The sequence below is a fragment of the Cynocephalus volans genome, chromosome 4, assembly GCF_027409185.1.
Source record: "Cynocephalus volans isolate mCynVol1 chromosome 4, mCynVol1.pri, whole genome shotgun sequence".
In the NCBI taxonomy this organism is placed as follows: domain Eukaryota; kingdom Metazoa; phylum Chordata; class Mammalia; order Dermoptera; family Cynocephalidae; genus Cynocephalus; species Cynocephalus volans.
The window spans coordinates 125,985,393-126,012,376 of NC_084463.1; the positions used below are offsets into that span (position 1 = coordinate 125,985,393).

Consider the following 26,984-nt stretch of genomic DNA (forward strand, 5'->3'; position numbering starts at 1 on the left):
ATGATTCAACAAAACAAAATCAGGAAAATAATTCATGATGTGAATGTGAAATTCAACAGTGATAGATATTATAAAAAAGAACAAAATAGAAATTTTGGAGCTATCAAAATTGGACCATGAAGAAATAGAAAACCTGAACAGGAAAATAATAAGTATTGAGATTGAATCAATAATAAGAAATATTTCATCAAAGAAAAGCCCAGGACCAGATGACTTCACTGCTGAATTCTAAAAAATATTTTTAATGAAGAACTAACACCAGTTCTTCTCAAACTATTTTAAGAAATTGAAAGGAAAGAAATTCTTCTATACTCATTCTACAAGGCCTGCATTACCCTGATACCGAAACCAGACAAGGACACAACAACAAAAAAGAACACTGTAGGCCAATATCTCTGATGAACATAGAGGCAGAAATCCTCATCAAAATATCAAGGATACCCACTTTACCAGTCTTTTTCAGTGTAGTACTGAAAGTTCTATAAGAGCAATTAGACAAGGGGAAAAAATTAAGGACATCCAAATTGGAAGGGAGAAAGTCAAATTTTGCCTGTTTATGGATGACATGATCTTATACTTAGAGACACCACTGAAAAACTTTTAGAACTGATAAATTAATTCAGTAAATTTGCAAATTAGAAAATCATCATACAAAAATTAGTAGCATTTCTACACATCATCAACAAACTAGCTGAAAATCAAGAAAGCAATCCCATATACGATAGCTATAAAAAAAATAGCTGAGATTAAATTTAACCAAGGAGGCTAAAGTTTTATGCAATAAAATCTATAAAAAACTGATGAAAGAAATTGAAGTGGACACACAAAAAAATTGCAGGACATTTCATGTTCATGAATTGGAAGAATTATACTGTGAAAATGACCATGCTATCAAAAGTGATCTACAATTTCTATCAAAATAGCAATGACATTCTTCACAGAAATAGAAAGATCAATCCTAAAATTTGTATGGAATCACAAAAGATCACGAATAACCGAAGCAATCCTTTGCAAAAGGAACAAAGCTAAAGGCATCACACTACACTACCTGACTTCAAAATATATTCCAAAGCAGTAGTTACCAAAACAGCATGGTGCTGGCATAATAACAGACACATAGAACATGAAAGAGAACAAAGAACCTAAAAATAAAGCCACATATTTACAAGCCAACTGATTTTCTACAAATTCACCCCCCCAAAAAATATAGTAGAGAAAGGATAATCTCTTTAATAAATGATGCTGGGAAAGCTGGACATCCATATGCAGAAAAATAAAACTAAACCCCTATCTCTCACCACATACCAAAATCAACCCAAAATGGATTAAAGACTTAAATTTAAGACCCCCAAACTATGAAACTACTAAAAGAAAATGTAGGAGAAACACTTCAGAACATTGGTCTGGGCCATGATCTGATGGATAAGACCTCAAAAGCACAGGCAACAAAAGTAAAAATAGACAAATGTGATTATATCAAACTAAAAAATTTCTTCACAGCAAAGGAAACAATCAACGGAATGAAGAGACAACCTGGAGAATGGGAGAAAATATTTTCAAACTATTGACCCGACAAGGGATTAATATCCAGAATAACAAGAAACTCAAACAGCTCAACAGCAATAATAATAATAATTTAATTAATAAAACAATGAACAAATTATCTGAATTGACATTTTTTAAGAGGTACATACAAATGGCCAGCAAGTATATGAAACAATGCTCAATATCACTAAGCATCAGAGAAATACAAATCAAAACTGCAATGAGATATCATCTCATGCCATTTAGAATACCTATTATCAAGAAGACAAAAAATAAATGCTGGCAAGGATGTGGAGAAAAGGGAACTCTTAACAATGTGTTGGCGGGAATGTAAATTAGTACAGCCATTATAGAAATCAGTATGGAGATTCCTCAAAAATTAAAAATAGAACTTCCATATGGTCCAGCAATTCCACTACTGGATAAATATCCAAAGGAAAGAAAATTAGTATATGGAAGCAATATCTGCACTCCCATGTTTATTGCAATACTATTTACAGCAGCCAAGATACGGAATCGACCTAAGTGTCCATCAACAGATGAATGGATAAATATGATATATATCTGCAATGGAAAACTATTTAGCTGTAAAAAACAATGAATTTTTCCACTTGAAGTAACATGGATAAGCATGGAGGACATTATGTTAAGTGAAATAAGCCAAGCACAAAAAGATAAACAACACCACATGTTCTCACTCATATGTGGATGCTAAAAAGTTAAACTCACAGAAGTAGAGAGTAGAATAATAGTTACTAGAGACTGCAAAGTGTTGGGAGCAAGGGGGAGAGGGAGAGGTTGGTTAATGGTCACAAAATTACAGCTAGAGGAATAAATTTTAGTGTCCTACAAAACTCTGCTATGACTGTAGTTAACAACTTATTGTATATTTTCAAATAACTAGAAGAGGGGATATTAAATGTTCCCGACACAAAGGAATAATAAATGTTTCAGGTGATGGATATGCTAATTACCCTGATTTGATCATTACATATTACACATTGCACAAATGAATGAAAATATCACACAGTACTCCATAAATATGTGCAATTATTATGTGTCAATTAAAAATAATAACTCTATGTGGCACAGATAGTATCATAAATCAACTAAAGAATATTTACAGATACAAAGATAATAATTGCAAGTATACTTCAAAATATTATCTCTGCAATGTAATATTATAGGTAAATTTTTTTATATATTATCTGATATTTATCATATATTTTGTATTTTCTAAATTTTACACAATAAGCATATATTCCATTTAAAACTAGCAAAATAAAAAACTTTGATATTAATTTCTGGTATTCTATTTTAAAGAAATCATCAATGATGTAGTTCAAGGATTATGTGGAAGGATTGTTAATGTAGTATTATTTAGAATAGCCAGTACTGGAAAAGAGACCTCTGAACGACCAAATTCTAAGTAATGAAGTATCATATAACCAATTAAAAGGCTATTTTGATATTATTTAAGGACATAAAATACAGTTACATAAGAACAATATAAATTTTTGCTTGATTCCAATTTTCTGGAATACAAATGCACACATGTAAAATGCATACCCCTAGATTTTGAAAATGTAAGGAATGACAATCAAGTGTTAACAGCATTTATCTCTCAGTAGTGGGATAATATGTGACATACATTTTTGATTTTATATACCTTTTTCTGATCATTCAAATATTTATCTCTGTATGAAGGTGTTGATTTAAAAATAAATAGCATTTTCTTTTAAAACATTCTACCATATAAAATTTGTAACAAATTAGAAATGGAATACACATTTTTTTTTTTCACTTTATGTATGATTCACCCATAAAAACACAACCACATAGGTAGCAACTTTGGGTCACTTTTTACATTTTGTCTTTGACCAAGTATACAAAAGATTTATCAGAGGCCAAGCAACATCCCAGTACATATGCACTCTGTTCCTTCAGGTCCCACTTGTGCTGTCCTCTCCCTCCCCTGCTTTTCTCAGTACTGTCCAGGCTTCCATCAGTTTGTATCCTCAGTTCGGCAACTTGGTGTCTTAATAAAAAGCAGCAGTCTTTGGACACAGGAAAAGCAGTGATTTGCTGCTTGGCCTGTGTAATCCTGGTCATAACACATGACATCTATGAGTTTTAATTTCTTGATCTTTCAATGAGAAAGATAAAACTAACTCACAGGGGTGGTGAAAGATTAGACATCCTCTAGTAATGCATAGAGGATGCTAATAAATACTTTCTCTATATTTGCTTCTCTTCAATATTTTAAAATCGTATTTCCCTTTATAAGGCTATACTCCTATTCCTTCTTGCAAAATATCAACATTTTCTTTATTTTTTCCCATTTTCTTATCTTTAATAATAGAGTTTGATTATTTATTTCCCTTCAGTCCAAGATATGGAAATGATGACAATTTTTTCTTTGGCCTTCCTAAGTTCTTCAGACCACATCTGCGTTGAGTGATACTTATTTTTTGCCCTTTTTTTCTTTAAATGGTATCTATTACCCATTTATTAATATTTAAATATTCAGAGTCATCTTTAGAGAGAAAAATCATATATCCTTTGTTGTATTATGTCTTTTTATGAAATATGTCCAATATAAGAAAAATGTTTATTTAATGTTTAATAAGTTCATGCAGAAATTATACCACTATAATAATTTTCAGTAGTCTTGTTCTTTTTTTTTTTTTCCTTCTTTTTTTTTTTGTGACTGGTAAGGGGAACGCAACCCCTGGCTTGATGTCATCCACACCGCGCTCAGCCAGTGAGCGCACCGGCCATCCCTATATAGGATCCGAACCGCAGCGGGAGCGCTGCTGCGCTCCCAGTGCCGCACTCTCCCGAGTGAGCCACAGGGTCGGCCCAGTCTTGTTCTTTTTAATGTCTTAATTTTACTTTCTTCTTTTTAAAGTCTATTATTTTTGTTCTTTTTAGCTTTGAGTTATAAAATTGATATATTGTTATTATAAAACGTATTGAAGTAAAAAAAAACATTAAAAATATTAAATAAAAGTTACCTTTCTTGATCCATAATGCCACCCGCCTACATAAATCTATTTGTACTCATTGGAGGTAATCAATGTTAATGTTTCATGTCTCTTTATTCCTCCCACCCCCATCAATTATTATTGCCTTCAGAAGAGCACCCCGTGTTCCTATGTTTATTTGGTAATTTTTTCCAAAGGCCTACTAATCTTCAAAAACATCGAGTGAATTGACAACCTGGCCTAATATTTTTGAAGATGGAGAATATTTCACAGACAAGGAAATCAAGACAAATGTAGTTAATTAATTTTTGCTTGGGAAGGCAAGCGTGACAGTTTTGGGAACAGAAACTCCAGGTTTAGGGTTAAATTCTTAGTTCCCACCTGGTAGAATAACTATTAAGCTTCAGCTTGGTTAAGCTGAAGAAGGTGTCAGACCAAGCTCATGATCAGAATCTGCTTTTGAATAAAATGGAAGTTTTACCTTCAAACATTTTCCTTACAGAAGAGTTTTTCTTCTCTCACTGATACATAAAAATCAAATATGGCTGAAGTTTCCAGTGGTGTACTAGACTCCAGTTTTTCGTTATTCTGGTTGCTTCTTAATCACCAGTGCCTTAAATTCTGACTCTGGTCCATCTCCTACTATTCTCAATTACCACCCCTTCCCTAGAATCACAGTCGGCCCTGAAAAAAAGCCTGCAAATTTTTCACTCTCATAAGATTCAGATACAACTTGTTCTCACTCAGTTTATGTGTTTGATGAGATTCTATGTATTCTTTCTTCTAAAGCACTTGCATTTTACAGAAAACAAAGGCTGAACTTGATAAATAAATCTCTAATTGTAGACATAAGATCTCTGAAGGCAGTGAGGATGGTATTACTTGAGTCATAAAAACAGTCTTTTGAGATCATAAAAATCTCATCAGCTCTACTTAGTCGGATACTAGAGACTATGCAACTTAGTGATATGAAACAATCATTCATAATTCCTGGGAGAAGATGGAATTAACTTTTTTCCCCAATTTTTTTTTTTTTTTTCTTCTTGTTGGGCATTTTGGCATAAAGATTTGGGGGTTGTTGGAAGTGGAATAGACCATAAATACTTCTCAGTAGAAGACTTTAAGATGGTTTTAGCATAAAGGAAGTGAACTATGCAGGCAGAAACCAATGTGGAGAGAATGTTATATTCTTCAGATTGAATTAGTGTAATGTAATTATGCTCTTCTCAATTTTTGCTTTCCCTTTCTACTCAGGATGTTAAGACACTTGAGAGATTTTTAAACAGCCCTTCTGATTCAACTGAATATGCAGTTTAAGGGTTTAATCAAATAAGGATAGATTAAAACCATTAATGGCAAATATTATACCACCAAAAATGCTCACCTAGAAAATCAAATGCTACCTTTTGTTATTTTCACACCAAAACTAAATATACAGCTAATAAAAATGTGCTTTTCGTTTCACAATAGCTTGACTTGATGATCTCTGTGCCACTCTCTTTCCCAAATGAGAGACTTATCCTCAGTAAAAATATTCTATTAATTTAATGTGCTTTTAAGCTGTAATTCATATGTATGAAATTAGGAAATGTAGGCATGACAAAATAGTTTAAATAAGTCAAACTGTTTTTAATCAGGAATATTTAATGCTTAGTGTACACAACCAGAAACCAGAAGCCATTCTGCACACATTTCTTTTATCACCTTCATCATATCAGCAACTAACTGTTGTGAATTCTGCTTCTGTAATATCTCATCCATTCGCTGCTCACAATCCTCACTTCTACTTCCTTAGTTTTGCTACTTGTCATTTTTACCTTGAACCACTGTAGCAGGTTTCTAACTGGTTAGTCTTCCTATCACTATACTAAACTCTTCCATTCTCCCTTGCACACTGGAAGGTTCTTTCTAAACTGCAAATTTGATCCTTGAAAGTATTTAGTGGATTTCCACTGCCTCTGATGTTAGCTGTAAATTCATTAGTCTGGCACGGGAATCCCTCCATTATTTAAAGCCAGTTTTCCTTTCTTTTTTGGCCTAAGGATGTGTCTTGCTCCCTCCCTCTTGCCCTGCTTTCCATTCTACAGGATGACTTTCTTTTGTTCCCTTGCACTCTGCACCTTTACACCTCTATCTCTTGATTCACAGTGCTTTCTCTGTCTGGAATGCCTTTTTTTTCAAATTTTGTCTCCTTGGAGAAGATCTCTTGATCTTTGAAAATTCCAGTTAAGAATCACTTCCTCCATAAAGCTTTTCCTCAATCTCATTTGTAGACTTCAATAATGTCTTCTTTGTGTTTATTCTTCTCACAAGGTGCTTGGACATGCCTATGCTACCACCTATCAAATTCTACTGGTAGAATTAAACAGCCTCTTTTGTGAATATTTTTTCTTTTGCAGTGCTTAGGATATTTTTTTTCTCCCACTGTCAGATATAAGCTCCTTAGGAGCAGAGGGGACTGTAGCTTCCTCATTTTTGTGTCACCAGGTCATTGTTTAATGACTAAAAGACTTTTAAACACATTTAGAATATATCTTTTGAATAAGTTAGAAATATTTTATTCCCTAGATATCCTAGCATCTTGCATATTGCATGTGCTCAAAATTACTTTTTTTTTTTTTTTTTTTTGTGTCATTTTTTTGTGACCGGCACTCAGCCAGTGAGTGCACCCGTCATTCCTATATAGGATCCGAACCCGCAGCGGGAGCGTCGCCGCGCTCCCAGCGCAGCACTCTACCGAGTGCGCCACGGGCTCGGCCCTCAAAATTACTTTTTATTATTAGAATTATATTTTCAACGTCTTTCGAGTTTCCAGAGCTTATTTTAACTCAAACTATTAACCAAAGACTACACATTTTCTAAGCATTTCAAAATAGGTGCATCGTGGCATTCCTCAATAAATATTCAATTTCAGAGTAAAATTGGACCAATATAATAAAAATCTGATTACAAGTCCATTTTACAGATCGTGAAAGTAACTTAAAAGAGGTTTCCTGTTCTTACTATGGATCAAATAACCTAGTACACTTGAAAAACTAAAGATCATTGAGTCACATTCAGAATCTCCTTTATGGAGCCAGTAAATCTGTATTTGCAACAAAACATTCAAAAATATTGCTGGTGATTCTGATCAGTCAGCCCCTAAAATGCCATTAGAAAATCATTGACTTAAGGGATCTAAGAAAATTTTGATGGATAGCCAAGATCAGAAAAATTATCCTAAGTGAAACAACCCAGGTACAGAAAGAGAAATACCTCATGAAAAAAACCCTAGTAATCAGTTTAACAAAGGAGGTAAAAGATCTCTACAATAAGTACAAGTCACTACTGAAGGAAATTAAAGAAGACACAAAAAGATGGAAAGACATACCTTGCTCTTGGACGGGAAGACCTAACATTGTGAAAATGTCTATTCTACCCAAAGCAATCTACAGATTCAATGCAATCCCCAGCAAAATACCAATATCGTCCTTCACAGAAATAGAAAAAGCAATCCTAACATTCATATGGAATTATGAAAGATCCTGAATATCCAAAGCAATCTTGAACAAAAAAAAATAAAGCTGGAGGCCTAACACTACTCAACTTCAAATTACACTACAAAGCTATTGTAACCAAAACAGCATGGTATTGGCATAAAAGCAGACACTTGGATCAATGGAACAGAATAGATAAACTGGAAATCAATCCACATACTTACAACCAACTGATCTTTAACAAAGGCAGCAGTAATATACCCTGGGGAACAGACTGCCTCTTCAATAAATGCTGCTGGGAAAATTGGACTTCTACATGCAGAAGAATGAAACTGGAGCTGCACCTCTCACCAAATAACAAGGTCAACTCAAAATGGATTAAAGACTTAAATATAAGATCACAAACCATAAAATTACTGAAGAAAAACATAGGGGAAACACTCCATGAAGTAGGACTGGGCAAAGACTTGAGTAAGACCCCAAAAGCACAAGCAATAAAAGAAAAAATTAACAGATGGGACTATATCAAATTCAAAAGCTTCTGTACAGCAAAGGAAACAATCAACAGAGCAGAAGAACAATCTATGGAATGAGAGAAAATATTTGCAAACTATACATCTGACAAGGGATTAATATCCAGAATATATAAAGAACTCAAACAAATATACAACAAAAAACCAAATAATCCAACTAAAAAATGGGCAAAGGAGATGAATAGACATTTTTCAAAGGAAGACATACAAATGGCCTACTGTTACATGAAAAAATGCTCAACATTACTAGTCATCAGAGAAATGCAAATCAAAATCACATTGATATATCATCTCACCCCAGTTAGACTGGCCATTACTAAAATAATCAAGAACAACAAATGCTGGCAAGTATGCGGGGAAAGGGGAACTCTTCTACACTGTTGGTGGGACTGTAAATTAATACACCCACTGTGGTAAACAGTATGGAGGTTCCTCAAACAACTGCAGATAGAAATACCATATGATAAAGCAATCCCACTACTGGGCATATATCTGAAGGAATGGAAATCATCATGTCAAAGGGATACCTGCATGCCCATGTTCACTGCAGCTCTATTTACAATAGCCCAAATATGGAACAAACATGTCCATTGATGGACGACTGGATAAGGAGAATGTGGTATATATACACAATAGAATACTACTCAGCCATAAAAACGAATGAAATTCTGCCATTTGCAGCAACATGGATGAGTCTGGAGAAAATAATGTTAAGTGAAATAGGCCAGAGAAGGAAAGAGAAATACTGCATATTTTCACTTATAAATGGGTGGAAAGAAAGAAGAAAGGAAGAATGGAAGAAAGGAGGAAAAGAAGAAAGAAATGGAAAAAAGGAAAAGAAGGCAGAAAGGGAGGGAAAGATGGAAGGAGGGAGGAAGGGGAGGGAGGGAGGAAGGAAGGAAGGAAGAGACCAAAAAAATACATTGAACTTTCAGAAGGGAAAAACAAACCTAAGGATACTATAGATAGCGGGGAGGTGGAGGGGTGATTTGAAGAGGGATAGGTTGGTTAAAGGACATAAAGAAAAATCACGATTTGTAATAGTAATATGCTTATAATAAATAATTTAAAAAATATTCTTTATTAGGGAAATGCAAATTTAAACTATGATGTGATATTACTACCCATTGATGAAAATACTATCAATGGGTAGTAATGTCACATCATAGATTTAATAAATGAATGTTCATTAAATTAAATGCTGGAAATAAAATGTGTGACCATAAAAAAAAAAATGTAAAAGTTTTCACAAAATGTATATTCTTGTTGTTTGACAATCAAACCTTGACTGATTTTGTCATGTTACAGCAGCATGACAGCTGTATGGCCTCATGATTAATGAGTAATTTTTAAGAAAAAAATAGAAACAGCAGAGCAGAATTACTCTTGTTGTTTGAAATAGCCGGAATTAGGCCACTTAAGTCATTTCAGAATAGTTAATAAAAGAATTAAATCCTTTTAGTATTCTTCCTCTCATGTTAAAACCCATCTACCATGCACAGAGCACACCGTAACTAAAATTAAAAATGCTAACCACATTTAGCTAATGCTTCATGGTTCTGGACTCTTCCCAATTCTTGATTCATTTCTATCTCTAGAGTCCAGAACATACATTCCTATGCTTCTTGCATGGGGCCTGATCACTGAAAGCTTCAAAATACACCTAACATTCTTTAATACCTGGTTACCACTGGTTACAAATTACAATGCAAGTAGGTTATTATGGAAGAGGGTGGATCAAAGGGTTGAACCACATATCTTAACCCAGAAAGAAGGTAATGCCAAATGACTCATTTAATAAGAGAGCTGGCTTTTTAAAAAATGTATATTTAGTTTGTGTCTGTATTCATGGTTTCTAGAAATTCAGAAAGGCAGATTACTAGAAAAGAGCACTCTTTTTTTGATTCTGCAATGGAATGTTTGGAGTTTATTTTCACAGCAAAGGCTAGACTGTGTGGAGCTCTGACCTAGAAATGAAAGGCACTAAAACAAGTGTAGGACCCATAATATACCCCTTCACAACAATCATGCCCTTTTCCTGCCTTTGCTTTTCTGTTTACTGTATTCCCCCAGTTGATTTCTGCATAACACCCCAAACAAGGAATTAGTGAAAAGATGATAACTTGTCAGCTGAGAATGAATTCTAAAATCCTTGCCATGGTCTACCATGCCCTAATAAAATGTTTCCCTCTGAGATCTCTCTGATTCAAAATCTCTTACTACTGTATTCTGTTACTGCCTCCACTTTTGTCTGTCTAACTTCCTTGTCCTTAATGAAACTCATCAAGTCCATGCCAGTCTTAGAGCATCTGCACTGCTGTTCCTGTGTCTCAAAGATACTTAGTCCGGATGTCTGCTTGGCTACCTCCATAACTTCATGCAGGTCCCTGTTCAAATGCCACCATGTTGGAATGGCTTCTCTGACCACTTTATTCAATCATACCCTGTGCCCACCCCCACTCTCCATCTGCTCAGCGTGCTTTATTTTTCCTCATAAAAATTTTCACCTCCTGACCAATTATGTATTTGTTTGCCATTTGTCTCTGCCCCCTGGAATTTTATTTCATGAAAGTAGAGACTATGTCTGCTTGGTTCACTGCTGTTTGGTCCCTTAAACACTATCTCACCCACTAGAAATCCCCAATGAATATTTTAACCTAATTATACATATATATTTATATGAAAATATATTCATATATATGTATATGAATAAGATAATATTAACTTATAGATTGCACTAATGGGTTATTTTCAAAAGTATAAATTCTTTGACATGGTATCGTGTGTGTATGTGTATTCTGTAGGGGCCAGAATGGTTGCCCCTGAACCCGCTAATCCTCTCCTTCCCCGAGTACATAACCACTCACATACACATAGAAACACACAAACACACACACGCACACACGCACAGCTTGCTTTGCCAAAGTGTTTGCTGCATCCATAGAGTTGGATATGTTTAAATCATGGTTTCATCCTGCACTTTGTATTTCTGGAGTTAAGTCACTTTGCATGGACTGATTTTTTAGCTCATCATCTTGGTGGTGCCAAATCAGCTATAGTATTTGGGCCTTGGATAATGCAGGTTCTCAAGTACCCCGGAAAGCTTTTCAACAGCAATATAGCAGCTTTCATGATTTATGACAGTCTTCCAAAGGTTACTGTAAACACTTTAGCCATCGGCTGCAGATATTTTTATCCCAGGCTTGCAGACAGGTTCGGTGTGTTAAATACTATGACAAAAATCCAAAATGCTTTATGTGACAAGGCATATCATAGACGGTGCAAGAGAGTCATGATAGCAAATCCTGCCTCTACTACTTGCTTAGTACTGTTATCGCAGGCATGGTGACATTCTGAACTTTAGCTTCCTGTTCTGTAAAATGGGGATCATTATACCTACTTGACAAAATTGTTTGTCAGGGAATAGCAATATATGTAAAGCACTGTTTGATACAAGCCATATACTCTAAATGGCAGTTATTTCAACAGAACTGACTTTCATTCCTGCAAGGACACTTAATTCAGTGCTAGAGGCACAGTGGCTGCTCAAATACTATTTGTTGATTGATCAAATCCATCCTGTTACATTCCTGGGAGATCTTGCTATGATTCTCTTACCTGATAAATTGGGTGTGGAAAAGAACATGTTACAGTATGGATAACCTTGATGCCCATGAATTCAAGGTAATCTTGTCCTAAATTTTGAAAATGATAGCTTGTGAGTACAGCTAAAATAAAAACAGAACAAAACAAAACAAAACAAAACCTGTACTCGAGGTAGAGTGAGATTGTTTTACTCAGTGTAATCTTTCTGTCTCAAGACAGTATTTTAAAACAGGAAACGTTAGGTTTGAATCATACCCAAGATAAATAATCACGATGTTCTATTGAAAGAACTGTCAGAAAAGGAGAACAATTTTTAAAGTGTCCAGATGCATACCTTTTAATTTTGCATGCTGACAGGCAGATTTATTGAAATTTATAATCTTAACAATGATTTATTGGATTATGTGTTTATGTAGTCATATTCACATGCACATACATGCACCCACAAACACATATCATCCTTCTATCTGTAGCAAATATACTTTGCCAACAATATTTACTTGGAATATTGTGAAATACATGTCCTTTCCTTGAGTTGTATAAATGGTGGTCAGAGTATGTAGGGAAGAAGGAAGGTGGCTGAAGGTGAAAGATGTTATCAGAAAAATTCATTGTATATGTGACCTACAGTTTCAACAGATTTGACCTATGAGTCTGTTTTAAAATGTTCTTTAAGAATGCAGATTTACACACCGTCTTCTGTTACTAGTTTGGAAAATTCTTTGTCAGCAATATAGAATGCAAACCTCCCTTAGCCTTCCACTATAGTAAAAGGACCCTATAATTTGGAGAGCAACTCAGCCATAAACTAGCTGGATGAATTCTGTTTTGTTTTGTTTTTTGATCTCATTTCCTTGATTTATAAAGTGGAAGTAATGATAGCTACTAGAAAAGACTTGATATTATAGATAACAATGGGTCTATATAAATATACAGATATTTACATACACATTTATATTACATCCATTTTGTGCATGTATGTGTATATAATGCCTACATACTAAGTTTTAATAAATGTTTCTACTTAATTTAAAATGTAAATACTTTGTAGAACGCACTTTGAATGTTTCTTTGAATAGGGTAAATACCAGCCATTTTTAAAATGAAAGAATAATATTTACTGTTTGTTCTTTCACTATAGGCTTATGAAAAAATTGCTTACCTCCTGACTAATTTAGGTAAGTCTATTCTTCATTCATTCTTTGTAAGAAAATAACATATGGGCATATCAGCATATTAGCATTTCTAATATCTTCAGCTGTATAATTAACTTATTAATAAAAAGGAGAGAGGTGCTGTAGGAAGTTGATCCACATTGAAAAATGATAGAGTGGCAATGCATGTACTTACAAAATATCCCACTAGAAATCAGCAATTCTGGTTCTTCCTGTTAGGGAGTGCTTTTTTCTCCAACTTTTCAGTTCTTTGGCTTTTTCTCCCAAACATTTATTTTTTATCAGAGTTTTACACTATATGTACACAATTTTAATTTAATTTATTTTTCCCCTTAAATACAGAAACTTTTAAAATTGAAAGTAGTTGATTGTACATATCTGTGAGGTACAGAGTTGAATATCAATACCTGTGTGCAATGTGTGATGCTCAATCAGGATAATTAGTATATTCAACATTATACAGTGTAATCATTTTTCGTGGCCCTTTACCAATTCTTCCCTCATACACCCCTTGTCCTCCCCCTTTCCCACCTCTGATACCTCAGTTCTGTTCTCTCCTTTTGAAATTGCAACATATTATTGTGATTATTGTATCTTTGTTTCTTTGTTTCTTTATTTTTTGAGGGGCTCCCACTTAGGAGTGTGAACATGCAGTATTTCCGTGTCTGTGCCTGGCTTATTTCACTTAACATAATTTTCTCTAAGTTCATCTATGTTGCTACAAATGGCAGAATTTCATTATGTTTATGGCAGAGCAGTATTCCATTGTGTAAATGTACCACATTTTCTTTATCCAGTCATCAGTCAGTGGACATATAGGTTGGTTATAACCCTTGCCTATGGAAAATAGAGCTGCAATAAACATAGGAATGCAAGTATCCCCTCAACATGATTATTTCCATTCCTTTGGGTTTATATCCAGCAGTGGGATTGCTGGATCATATAGTAGCTCTATCTGTAGTTTGAGGAACCTCCATACTGTTTTCCATAATGGCTGCACCACTTTACAGTCCCACCAACAGCGTAGGAGGGATCCCCTTTCTCCACATCCTCACCAGCATTTGTCGTTCTCTGTCTTTTCGATAACACCAGTCTGACTGGGGTGAGATGATATCTCAGTGTGGTTTTGATTTGCATTTCCCTGATGCTGAGCGATGTTGAGCATTTTTTAATGTCTGCTGGCCATTCGTATACATCCTTTGAGAAGTGCCTATTCAGTTCCTTTACCCATTTTTTGGCGAGATTATTTGTATTTTTTACCATTAAGTTGTTTGAGTACTTTATTATTCTGGATATTAATCCTTCCTCAGGTGCATAGTTTGCAAATATTTTCTCCCACTCTGTACGTTGTCTTTTCACTCTGTTAACTTTCTTTTGCTATGCAGAAGCTTTTTAGCTTGGTATAATCCTATTTGTTTATTTTTTCCTTTTGTTGCTTGAAGAGGGGAGGTCATATGCATAAGGTCTTTGCCCAGTCCTACTTCCGGAAGTGTTTTCCCTATGTTTTCTTTTAGTAGTTTTATAGTTTCAGGTGTTATGTTTAAGTCTTTTTATTATTATTATTCCTCAAATGTACCATTTTATTTATTTATTTGTTTGTTTGTTTGTTTGTTTATATTGATTATACTTATTCATGGGACACGGATCTGACTGTCAGCACCTGGTGATCATAACAATACTATCAGCATTTCTACCACCTCAAATTGCAATTATTCCCCATGTCCCCCACCCAACCTCTCCCCAACCTCTCTCTCCCTACCTGTCCATCCCCCAGCAACCCTAGGTCCGTTCTTTCCCTCTGCAATTTCAATACACCACTGTGGTCTTTCTTTCCTTCCTTCTTTCTCTCTTACTTCCCACTTATGAGTGAGAACATGTGGTATTTTTCCCTTTGTGCCAGTTTATTTCACTTATAATTTTCTCTAAGCTCATTCATGTTGCTGTGAATGGCAGAATTTCATTCCTTTTTATAACTGAATAGTGTTCCAGTGTGTAAATATACCACATTTTTGTTATCTAGATTTCAGTCTATGGACATTTAGGTTGGTTACAACTCTTGGCTGTTGCAAATAAAGCAGTGATGAATATGGGAGTGCAGGTATCTCTTAAACATGATGATTTCCATTCCTTTGGATATATATCCAGCCAAGGGATTGCTGGATCATATGGCAGTTCTATAGTTGAGGAAATTTCATGCTGTTTTCCATAATGGCTGCGCTAATTTACAGACCCACCAACAGTGTAGGAGGATTCTCCTTTCTCTACATCCTCACCAGCATTTGTTATTCTCTGTCTTTTGATAATAGCCAGTCTAACAGGAATGAGATGATATCCCATTTGGTGTCGATTCACATTTCCCTGATGCTGAGTGATGTTGAGCATTTTTTCACGTGTCTGTTGGCCATTTGTGTATCTTCCTTTGAGAAATGCCTATTCAGCTTCTTTGCCTGTTTTTAAATTGGATTAGTTGTTTATTTACTGTTATGTTGTTTGAGTTCTTTATATATTCTGGATATTAATCTTTTATCAGATGCATAGTTTGCATATATTTTCTCCCACTCTGTAGGTTGTCTTTTCTCTCTGTTGATTGTTTCTTTTGCTATGCAGGACGTTTTTACCTTTATATAATCCCATTTGTTTATTTTCCCTTTTGTTACCTGTGCTTTACAGGTCATATTCATAAAGTCTTTGTTCAGTCCTACTTCCTGAAGTATATCCCCTATGTTTTCTTTTAGGTCTTTTATAGCTTCAGGTCTTACATTTAAGTTCTTAATCCATTTGGGGTTGATTTGTGTATATAGCAAAAAGTACGGGTCTAATTTCATTCTTCTACATATGGATGTCCAGTTCTCCCAGCACCATTTATTGAAGAGGTCTATTCACTATTAAATGTAAGGCACTAGGAAGTGTATGGGGAACTCTGTGTGCATGAACCCTCTGTAGATATGGGGAACTAACTTTCTGTATGAAGGTTGTCCCTTGATTACCAACACCATAGGATGGACAAGATTTCATCCATTTAATGAAAAATCACAAGCGTTGTTATTATAGTGTAATTTCTCTTGGATTGGTCAATTTCCCTTCGGAGACATGTTGCCATCCCCTGCCTGGTTCCTACTGTTTTGCCTGCTGACTCAGATAAACAGCTAGAGCTTTTATCATTCAGAAAACAGACTTTCGTATAATTTTTCCTCCTCTGAGGTTCTCCCAAATCATGTCTTTACTGATTAATTCTGTCCTAAGATACTTTTGCCTCTAATTCTTCAGCTTTCAGTAAATTTTTTTAATTGGTTATAAATATTCATGAGATACAAAGGTGATTGTCACCCCTCGTGCCCAAGATGTGGAGGCCAGATCCATACTGGCAGCATGCCCATTACCTCAAATTGCTCTGTACCGTGTCTCCCACCCAATTATCCCCAACCTCCCTTTCTCTCCCTCATCCCTCCACACTCCATCCCCCCCACCACAACTTTGTATACCAAGGTATGCTCTCTCCCTCTGCAAGTCCAATGCACCACTGTGGTCTTTCTTTCCTTCCTTCTTTCTCTCCTAGCTCCCACTTATGAGTGAGCACATACAGTATTTAACCCTCTGTGCTTTGCTTGTTTCATTCAACGTAAGTTTCTCCAAGCTCATCCATGTTGTTGCAAATGGGAGAATTTCATTCTTTTTTATGGCAGAGTAGTATTCCATGGTGTATATATTATAAGCAGATATCAGCTTGTTTCTTTAGGATCCCCCATACCTATATCACTATCTTTACCCTTAGTCCTTGGTTTCAGGCTTTGCTGACCTAGCTAATTAGCTACTGCCTATTTTCTTTCTAGTTCCTTGCACACAGACTTGTTTCAGCTGTTGTTTTCTTTTTTGTTCTACTCTCAATCTGTTTGTCCTTGTAGGTTAATGCCTATTTTAATAATTAGTAATTTGCTTTAGTGTCTCAGAAAGAGGCAGACATAAAGATATGTATATTGCAAACAGAAAGTCTTTAAGGAGTTTCTCTATTCATCTTCAAAAAGCTAGATATCTTGAAATATGTGTTGTGTTCAGTTTGGGGGACAAAATTTTTATTACACAGCTATGTGAGCAGCAATCTTATATTGTTTGAGAAGTCACCAGAACCCAGGCACTGTGCTAAATACTTTGTATTTATTTATTTTTTATTACTATCACAGTCCTATGACAGTAGGATCTCTATTTTACAAACAAGGAAACCAGGGTAATTAAGTTAAATAAGTAGAATTTAAACTTGGATGTGACTGACTCTACTTAATCATGGTGTAGAACTATATGACCCCACTATGATATGTTATTTTCCATATTAATATATTTATAAGTAATAATTGAGGGAGTATTATGTAGAAGGAAGAACTAGGCCCTAGTCCATGCTCTGAATTAAGTAATTATGTCACTCAGAGAAACAGTGCAATGAAAGGGGAAAAGAGCAGGCTTTGGAGTTGAATATAGCAATGCGAACTTAAACTTCTCTGTCCCCTCTCTCCCCCTGGGTGACAGAGATGCAAAGGATTACTCAAAGCCCATTTCTTCTGAGCAGTGAGAAGCCCTGAAGGAGTTAATTTTCTAGGAACCCTCAGGAGAGAGGCATTGCTCCTTGGAAAAATAACAATGGACTAGGGTCTTCTCCCAGTATTTATTTTCCAGGGCAGAAAGTTACAGAAAAGGAACATAGGTGGCTACAAAAAGAACAGTAAGATGATTGTCATGGCAACACTCATTAATTTGTAAAAAGTTAAGTCGATCCACCAACAAAAGCTTGTTCTTAGCAAACGCTTTCTTTTCTTACAGCAATTTCCTCAGTGTATTTACATAACAATCAAGTAACTCTCTCAAAATATCAATCAGTAGGTTAACCTGCACCAAGGACATCTGCCCTTTGAGCCAGCAATTTTGATGTGTTACAATTCTTTATGTAACACAGAGACTTTAGCCTGGGGAAAGTTTCCTATCTTTTGCAAGCTTAACATTCCCATGTGTAATTTTTAAAAGTTAGGCCATATCTGAAACTACGGGGTCTTGAAAGATAGGCCCTGTGACATACACTTGCTTTATTAATGTTAGTACACTCCACATTGCCCCATTATGATTTTGTGACCATGAAATTACTCCTCTCCCCATTTTTTCTTTTTTCTTCTCATTCTCCTTCTTCTCTTCCCCCTCTTTCTTCTCTCTCTGCCTTGTCTTTTTTTTTTTTTTTTTTTTTTTGAGTCTCAGTTTCTTCATTGTTAAAGTGAGAATGATGATAATTCCTATTTCACCATTGTGGTAGGTCGGCTGCCTGACACATGGCAAGTGTTCAATAAATGGCAATGATCTGTTTCATTTTTCTTTAAATTCTAAGCTGCATATTCTTCAGATGGGTAATGAAGCTCTTAGACTTGATTGTCTTAAAGCTTTCTTCTACCTATGATTCCTTATATTTATTTACTTTTAAAGTACTTTATACTCAGGATTGAAAAAATCTAAGAGTGATTTAGAGGAATTGTAATAGTAAGAAGCAGAAGTTATTCTTGCTAAGTGTCAGCAATGTCAAGGTTTGCACTTGATATTTGATTTTTCCATCTACAACCCAGATGTGACATAGAGTCTGTGAATTTGTAACTATTAATTCAAAATGAATCAATTATATTAAGTTAAATTAATTAGAAATCAGGTTTTACTTCCCAGAAGAGATCATATACTGTTTTACTTAAAGAATTTTTTGAAACTTTATATTTCTTGATTTTTTCCAAATATTTTATTTTTAAAAATCATGAAGAAAAAAATAAACCAAAACTTTAATTCTATAATGTTTGTTTTTTATATGGGAAGAAATATATAGTATTTACTCCAAAGTGATTTTTTTTTCACTTTAGTTTTGTGGTTGTTGAGGATTAGATCAGGACTGTTGTTAGCCATTCCAAATAGTGAATTTTCTATAATAATTAATTGCCTATATTTGAGATAAATCTGGATTCCAAAGAACAAATTAAGCCACCTGATGTAAAGAGTTTTGACTTTGTCAAATAGAGGTCAAAGCCACCTCACATTTTTCAAGTCTTAACACATAGTAACTTCCTACTATACACACTATTAATTTTAAAGAACAGAGAAATTAACAGTAAAAAAAACCCCAAAAACCTAATTTGTGACTGTGTAACTCTGCCAAATAACTAGTTTATGAACAATAATTAGCTTCATTAGAGAAAAGAAGAGATATTTTGACCAGAAATACATCCCCCTAGAAAACAACATCTGTATTCTCAATGTTCAGAAATTTTTTTTTCCTGTGAGTTAAAGATCAATTCAAAATGAGCCACAATGTGCTATATATTTGAATGGCATAGAATGTTAAAAAATGTAAGTTTCTTAACTTGTATTATAGATCCTAGGTTAAACCTCGAAGTTGTCATCATTGCAGTAAACTGCATTGCCTCAGTTATCTCTTACTGCGTAAGAAACCACTCCAAATTTAGTAGCTTAGGGCAACATCAATTTATTATTTTTTACCTCATGTGGGATTATTGGAACAGCTAGGACCTTTCTTGGCCTTCCTCTCTCTCCACATGACTCTCCTCATGGCTATCTTGGGTTTGCTCATGGCAGTACAGAGGACTTCTTACATGACAACTAGCTTCTAAGAGGACAAGCCCCTATACACAGTGCTTATTTAGCAAGCCTCTGCTTGAATCTGACTTTACTAGTCTCTCATCAGCCAAGGCAAGTCACATTCCCGAGAATAGCCTACAATAAATATGTTAAGTGTATATGATTCTCTTTATATAAATTAAGAATAGTAAAAATGGGAGTTTTAAAACTTTAATTTTCTTGACATTGCTTTAAAATAATTTTTCTTTTTAGTGACTTTTCCCATGGGACAATTTAGAGCACTTTACATCCTGAGTTTGGCTTCTCATAGAATGGGTCATTTTAGTTAGCCACATAAATTTCTTAATCATTATCACTTGACGTTGATCAGTGATACCTCAGTTTCCAAGGAAAGTCTTATTTTTCATGGTGAACTCTTTACTAAATCCTGTCTTAGGATTTCCAAATGCTTCTCTTATGTGCATGTGGCTTTTATTGTCACACAGTTTTATAAAAATTGACTTAGAAGGCATTTAGATAATTACATATTCTCTGGTTTATTACAGGTATAACCATTCCACATTGCATTAAATCAAACCTCTCTGCCCCTTACTGTTGAGTTTGTGGACCTTGAAGGCATTTGGTCTTATGCCACTAGACTTGGCCGAGATGTTTTTCTGTCCTTTTAATATATTGTTGGGCTAAATTTGCTGGTGTTTTACTCAGGAATTTTGTGGTAGATTTATAAATGAAAGTGGGTATAGTTAAGTCAGTGCAACTAAGGAATAAGAGCACATATACCAAGGAAGTATTACCAATAAACTCCGATGTCACTGTATTAATATTAGACAAACTAGAATTTAAAATTCACTTGAGGGGAAAAGAGGAATAATTCATACTGATAAATAATTTACCAGGTCAGTATAATAATCATGACCTATTATAGAACAAAAAATGATAGAAATATGAATATAAGTTGTCAAATCTAGTCAAAACTTAAGTAAGGATAATAGAGTATTTGAATATCATATCTGACAAGCTTCTTTTAAAATATTTGTAAACTGTATGCTCCACAGAAAAACAAATATTCTTTTTAAAATACTTGGTGCATTGACAAAACTTATCCACGCAATTTGGCCACAAATGAAATTGCAATTCTTTGCCTCGAAGCAAAAATCATGCAGGACATATTTGCGGATCATGATACAACAAAATTAGAAATGGATGACCGAAACCAATCTATACACTAGGAATTTTTTAAAAATTCATATTTCGTTTCTAAGTAAGTTTTGTGTTACAGAAGTAAAAGAACTAAATTTACAAACGAGAGAAAAACAACAGTAAAAGCAACAGATCAAAACCCCGGGGGGGTACATTCTTACTGACTGTTCTTACTGATGCACACCAACTGGTCGCTCTTTTGGATGCCCCATGAACCCCTCCTTCTTCTAGCACCAACTACCTTTTGCCTTGGAGTTCCCCAGAACCTATTCCCTCCTTCTTCCCTGTGATTGGTCTCAGGCATACAATTGGCCTGTATTTTCTTAAATCAGATCTTATCTGTTTTCTATCTTTTTTGAATCCTTCAATTACATTAAAATATGTATTATGTGTTCATATATATTTCCAATCATTTATTTGTATACTGGGTGGAAGCTGAGGCTACAGTATATGCTGGCATCTTCATCCAGTCTCTCTTATCTTATTTCTTTTTTTTTTTTTTCTCCTTTAAGAGACATAGAACCATAGGATATGACTTGTCTAAATCCCTCATTTCAAATCAGATGACCAAACTGATTGCAAAAAATGTGAAGAGACCTGCCTGAGATTACCTGCAATTTAGACTGAAATAAAAACTCAGCTTTTCTGACTGATGAAGCCCTCTTTTCTCTTTACCATTTTGCACACAAAATATCCATTCTTCAAAGCACTCTGTGGACAGTTTAGGTTCATGTATTGAGCCTAGCCAATTTAGGTGAAGGATTGATCCAATACTGATGGTTACTTCTAAATGACAATAGCAGAGACAATCCTGAAAATCTTTACATGTGAACAATAAAGATCATAATTTTATAGCTGTGGGGAAAGTCTAAATATTATATTATTGGATCCACTCATCAACTCTGAACAGCAGATATTATCATTCACATTTTACAGACAGACACTAGAACTCAGAAACACTAAGTGCCTCTCAAAACCTGTAAATTGTGAAACAAACACTTGAACATGGGGCTTCTGATTTCATGTCCAGAGTTCCTATCGTTCACCTCCTCTATGTAAATACACCCTATGCTTCTTTTAGAATATCCTCGAACAGAATCTGAATGGGAAAACAGCTTTGCCCTGAAGATGTTCCTCTTCCAGTTTGTCAATTTAAACAGTTCCATTTTCTATATCGCTTTCTTTTTGGGGAGGTAAGTCAACTTTATATACATTATCTTTGCAAAGTAAAAAGCACAGTCAACAGTTCCATTGACAATTAGTTAACAGACTTGGCAACTTCTTGTCCCTGGCCTTGGAAGACTGTGCTAGTCAGTCTTCACATGTGTTCTTACTCAAATGACTTTGGACAGCCACTGCCAATTAAAGTTGGCATAAAAAAATAAAACCTATGTGCCATACCTGAGTTGAATTACAACTATCCAATCGTCAGGAATGTTTTTTTTTTAAAGAACAAAAGATTTTCACATAACTCTGACTTACAATCTCCTGGTGTGGAAACCTCTTCTATCCATCATTTTAACTTTTTTTTTCACCTTTGTTGCAAAATATGAAAAAGCACATATTAGACTATTGGTTCTGGTTTGCCATATGCTTAATGCTCCATCCAGTACCATGGAAATATACTGAAGCTAGAAAGATTTCCAACCAAACAATTCAGCACATTATTGCAATATTCATTAACTAGGTCAACAAGACATTAAAACTCTACATGTGAAAGTGAAAAATGTCATCTAGTTGACTTGTCTGTACTTTCTCAATCCATTGGTATTGAATTCACAAATCACTTTTTTCTTTTTAAGTCAGGTACTTTAATGTTGTCTAAGCATAGCAAAAGTCAACTATTTGGGGACAGATTGCACCAGTAAACATTATGTCTGCCCACGCATACACTCATGGTGATGCGTTAGTAGATGTTCTTCATCACCCCCACTTAAATGCTAATGAATTAAAATGCCTTTTTACAGATTTGTAGGCCACCCAGGAAAGTACAATAAACTTTTTGACCGGTGGAGACTGGAGGAAGTAAGTAACCTTGTGTGGTGGGTGCAGGGATGAGCATGGATATGGGCCAATGACTGTGGGAGGAAGGTCCTGGGGGGAGAAGACAAAGTTCAGGGAAGTCTAGACATGTTGAAGACACATTTTTGGTAGAGAAGAGTTCTTTTGGGTTCAGAAAAGAAGCAACTACAACTTTCAAAACAAGGAACTAGCTGATTTTGACCTCAGCTCTTTTGATTTTTCTATTATACTAATTTCTTCCACTCACAAATTCCAGAAATTTAGCTTCAGTAATTTTCCTATTTTGGGAAATTATTATAATCTATTGCCTAGATTTTCAGCCTTTTAAATATGTTAGGTTTCCTTTTAAGCAAGGAAACTTTAGTCCAAAAGAAATCTTACTTGAAACACCAACATATAAATATATTAGGTATATTATTGATTTACAATATGTATGTTGTATGGAAAAATAATGTGTAGAAGTAGTATCGTTAAGTTACAGGGTAAGCATATTGTACCGTATATTTCATACAGATTCAGAAATTGTTTTCCCAAATGTCAACTCCTACCTGTAGTGTATGAGCCTACTTCTTCACACTTTTCCAAGTGAAACATTTTAATTTTTACCAATCTAATAGACAAAAAGCTATCTCCTTCGGATTTTAGTTTCTTCTATTATGAGTGAGATAGAGGATATTTTTCACATGTTTTTTGGACATTTTATATTTCTCTCTCTGTGTGTATGTATGCTATTTCTGTCTACTCTCATTAGACTTTTTTTGTCATCAATTTATAAACTAATAAAATTAGGCTCTAATCTTTCAAATTTGATGTAGATTTTTTTTCCATTTTGTTATGTATCTTTCAATTTTGTTTTGATACAATTTTTTTATGAAAATGTATGGCATTATCTAACTGAAAGCAATACTACTTTGGGGATTTGTGTCATGCCAATAATAAAAAATGTTTCCTCACTTCTAGAAATTTTTTTAAAAAACACTTGTACTTTTTACTAATATTATTTTGTAAAATACTGACATTTTTGACCGATTAAGAGTTTATTTTGATGTGATGAGTAATAAAGTGTTTTTCCCCAATTGGAAGCCACACATTTAAGAAAAATGCATTTTTCACTCAGCAAAACAATATTCCAGATTTATCATACTCTACATCTTATAATTGTGTTTATTTCTGGACTCTGTTCTGTCTTATTGGTCAAAATGTCTATTTTTTAACTCAAAACTGTTTTAATTATTCGAATGTAAAATTCAGTGTTAAATATGGTGGCTAAGAAAAGATTTCCCAAGAAAATTGAGTGTAGAGGTATTTTCAGACTCTATCTATAAAGCCCCTCAAAACTTGGGTAGTGGGAAAGTGCTCATTTATTTGTCTCCCCAGAGAATTCTAGAAATTGATTGTTGTACATAGATAAAGCCTAAAACTTAAAAACATGTGCTTATGATCAGAAATCTGGGCTCAATTCTTTGCCTTTAATTTAACCTGTCTGAATATCTGCTTCCTCATCCTAAGTTGTTAATAGCAATATTCAGATTGCTAAGCTGCTTACAGATAACATAAAATTTACATAACACAATTAACACAGCCCCTGGACTGTGGTAGGAACTCAACAATTTATAAATTGTTGCTGATATTTATCAATGCTCTGTCTTCACAGCTACCTGGATATTATTTTATTGGCCAAAGCCAGAATAAGACCTTTCATAATCCTGGGGCTGCTTGAAAGTTCCAAAATCCAACTTCTAGTTTTCCTTCATGGCCTAGAATTATGACTATATCTGCTAAAAGGCTGATTACCTACCCAGTTTGGTACCCAAGGCTCACTTTTTTTCCAGGAGTGTTCAGCTGGAGTTAGCAAGGGGTAGAGTGGGGAACAGAGTGGTTTCAGCCAAGTGGAGCTGCATATTAATAGTATTTTACGGGCTGCAGCCACCAATAATTTTGTTTAATGGGATATTCTTATTCTTAATTAAGAAATTATTGGAAGCCATGATTTATATTTTTGAAAGTCTCCAAAAAATAATTATAATAATTGTATCAGGAAAAATGTCTCATAACTATTTTAGGCATTTTCCTAATATATATGAGATATGTGGTGGCCATATTTCTTAACAAAGATTGTTTAAAAAAAAATTCACTGAAATGAACAATGTGGGTTTGTGATATACCCTAGAAATGCTAGAAGTGTAGATGTAAAAAGATACACAATGGGAGTTAAGAATCAACCTTCTGAATTTGTTTATACAAGAAACATTTATTGACACATATTTGTGTCAGGCCTCTGCTGGGCAATATGAGGGGTACAAATGAAGTTCTTTTCTCTCCTTTGAGGATGTTAATAGTCTTGAAAAATAGGACTTAACTATGAAACATAACAAATAATTTGGTTTTGGAGTCTGACAGTCTACATTCTAATCCTACTCTACCCAGATGCACGATTTTAATATCTACAAATCTCAGATTCTTCTTTCATAAACTGGCGATAAGAATATCTATGTCAATAATATTGCTGATTGGTGGATTAAACTGGATTGTGCACGTAAAAATGCCAGACACAATGGTAGTCATTATAAAGAAAAAAAGAGTGGTACAGTTTGGTTTAGAACATTTATGAACTGGCTATACTGGATTTGTGAATCTCATACTATAGCTGTATAATATCTCACATAAATATTTTGTGTAAATTCAGTTGAAAAAGTTTTTAATAATAGCTAACACTTATTGAGTGTTTACTACATACTACAGCACATTTCAGCAATTGTTTCTAAGTGTTCTACATATGTTATGCATATAACCTATACAGCAACTCTGTTATTACACCCATCTAACAGATGAGGAAACAAAGCCATGAAGAAGTTAAATATTTTGCCTACAAATATACAAACATACTTACAAATGGATGAAGTTATAACTCAAATCTAAGCCCCATAACTTCAGTGTCTGTGCTCTGAACACTGCTTCCCAGCCACCATTGGGATAGCATATAGACACACTCCAAGAACATAATGGAAATTTACTTTGCTAAGTGATTGCTGTCTGTTTGCTGGTTTATCCATGCAAGTTGAATTTAAAGTTAACATATTAAAATAGGTGGAGAGAAGGAATGTGGATATTGGTGTCTGGCAGTCATGCCTGCCACTTAGCTAAGTCATCTACAAAGTGGGGATAGCAACACCCCTGGGCCAGGTTCTCACAAGGAGTAAATGAGAAAAATATGTGAAAGCAGTCTGTCTTGGCTTGTTCATGGTCATATGATTTTGAGTGGTGAAGTTGGATACCTGGGTATTCTGCATAGTCCTCCATGCCCTTGTACACATTCTAAATGCAGGCTGTTTTTTACCAAATGAATTTCACAGTATTGAAGGACTGTCTTTATCTCAAGACCATCATTCTGTGAATGGGGCAGACTCACAAAAACTCCTGGATCCCTTTGTCTTTCCTCTTTCCTCTAAATCACAAAATCATCAAAGCTCAATTTCAACAAAATTATAAATGGCCTGTCTTCCAGCCTCTCCATTTTGTGGAGCTTACCCTTTCAGGGAAATGGTCCAACCACATGGTACTATGATCATCTTCTTTTTCCCATCCCACATAATAAGATCCTTGTACTAAACCTGCACTTAAGGCAACAGACACATTTGGTAAATAGAATTTATTCTTAGCATGATGTAAAAGAGCAGTGGACTAGGATGTAGGGGACTAAGTCTTTCATTCTCACAATGCCAGTCAACATTGCATGACCTCGGGCAAGTCAATATGCCTGAGTCTCTATAAAAATAAAGAGCTTCAGCTTGCAGCTGTGATTTACGATCTGCCTCTGTAGCTTAGTAATTA

At 34.7% G+C, this 26,984-nt stretch overlaps 1 protein-coding gene across 2 annotated transcripts in view; it reads left to right on the plus strand.

Moving 5' to 3' along the window:
• Positions 1-26,984, plus strand: part of ANO3 (anoctamin 3) — a 409,115-nt gene that overhangs the window by 358,646 nt on the left and 23,485 nt on the right. For both annotated transcript variants that reach the window (XM_063094283.1, XM_063094284.1), the window contains 3 exons: positions 13,289-13,325; positions 22,213-22,324; positions 23,099-23,156. In XM_063094283.1, coding sequence (XP_062950353.1) covers positions 13,289-13,325; positions 22,213-22,324; positions 23,099-23,156 — 207 coding nt within the window. The remainder of the gene's footprint in view (positions 1-13,288; positions 13,326-22,212; positions 22,325-23,098; positions 23,157-26,984) is intronic.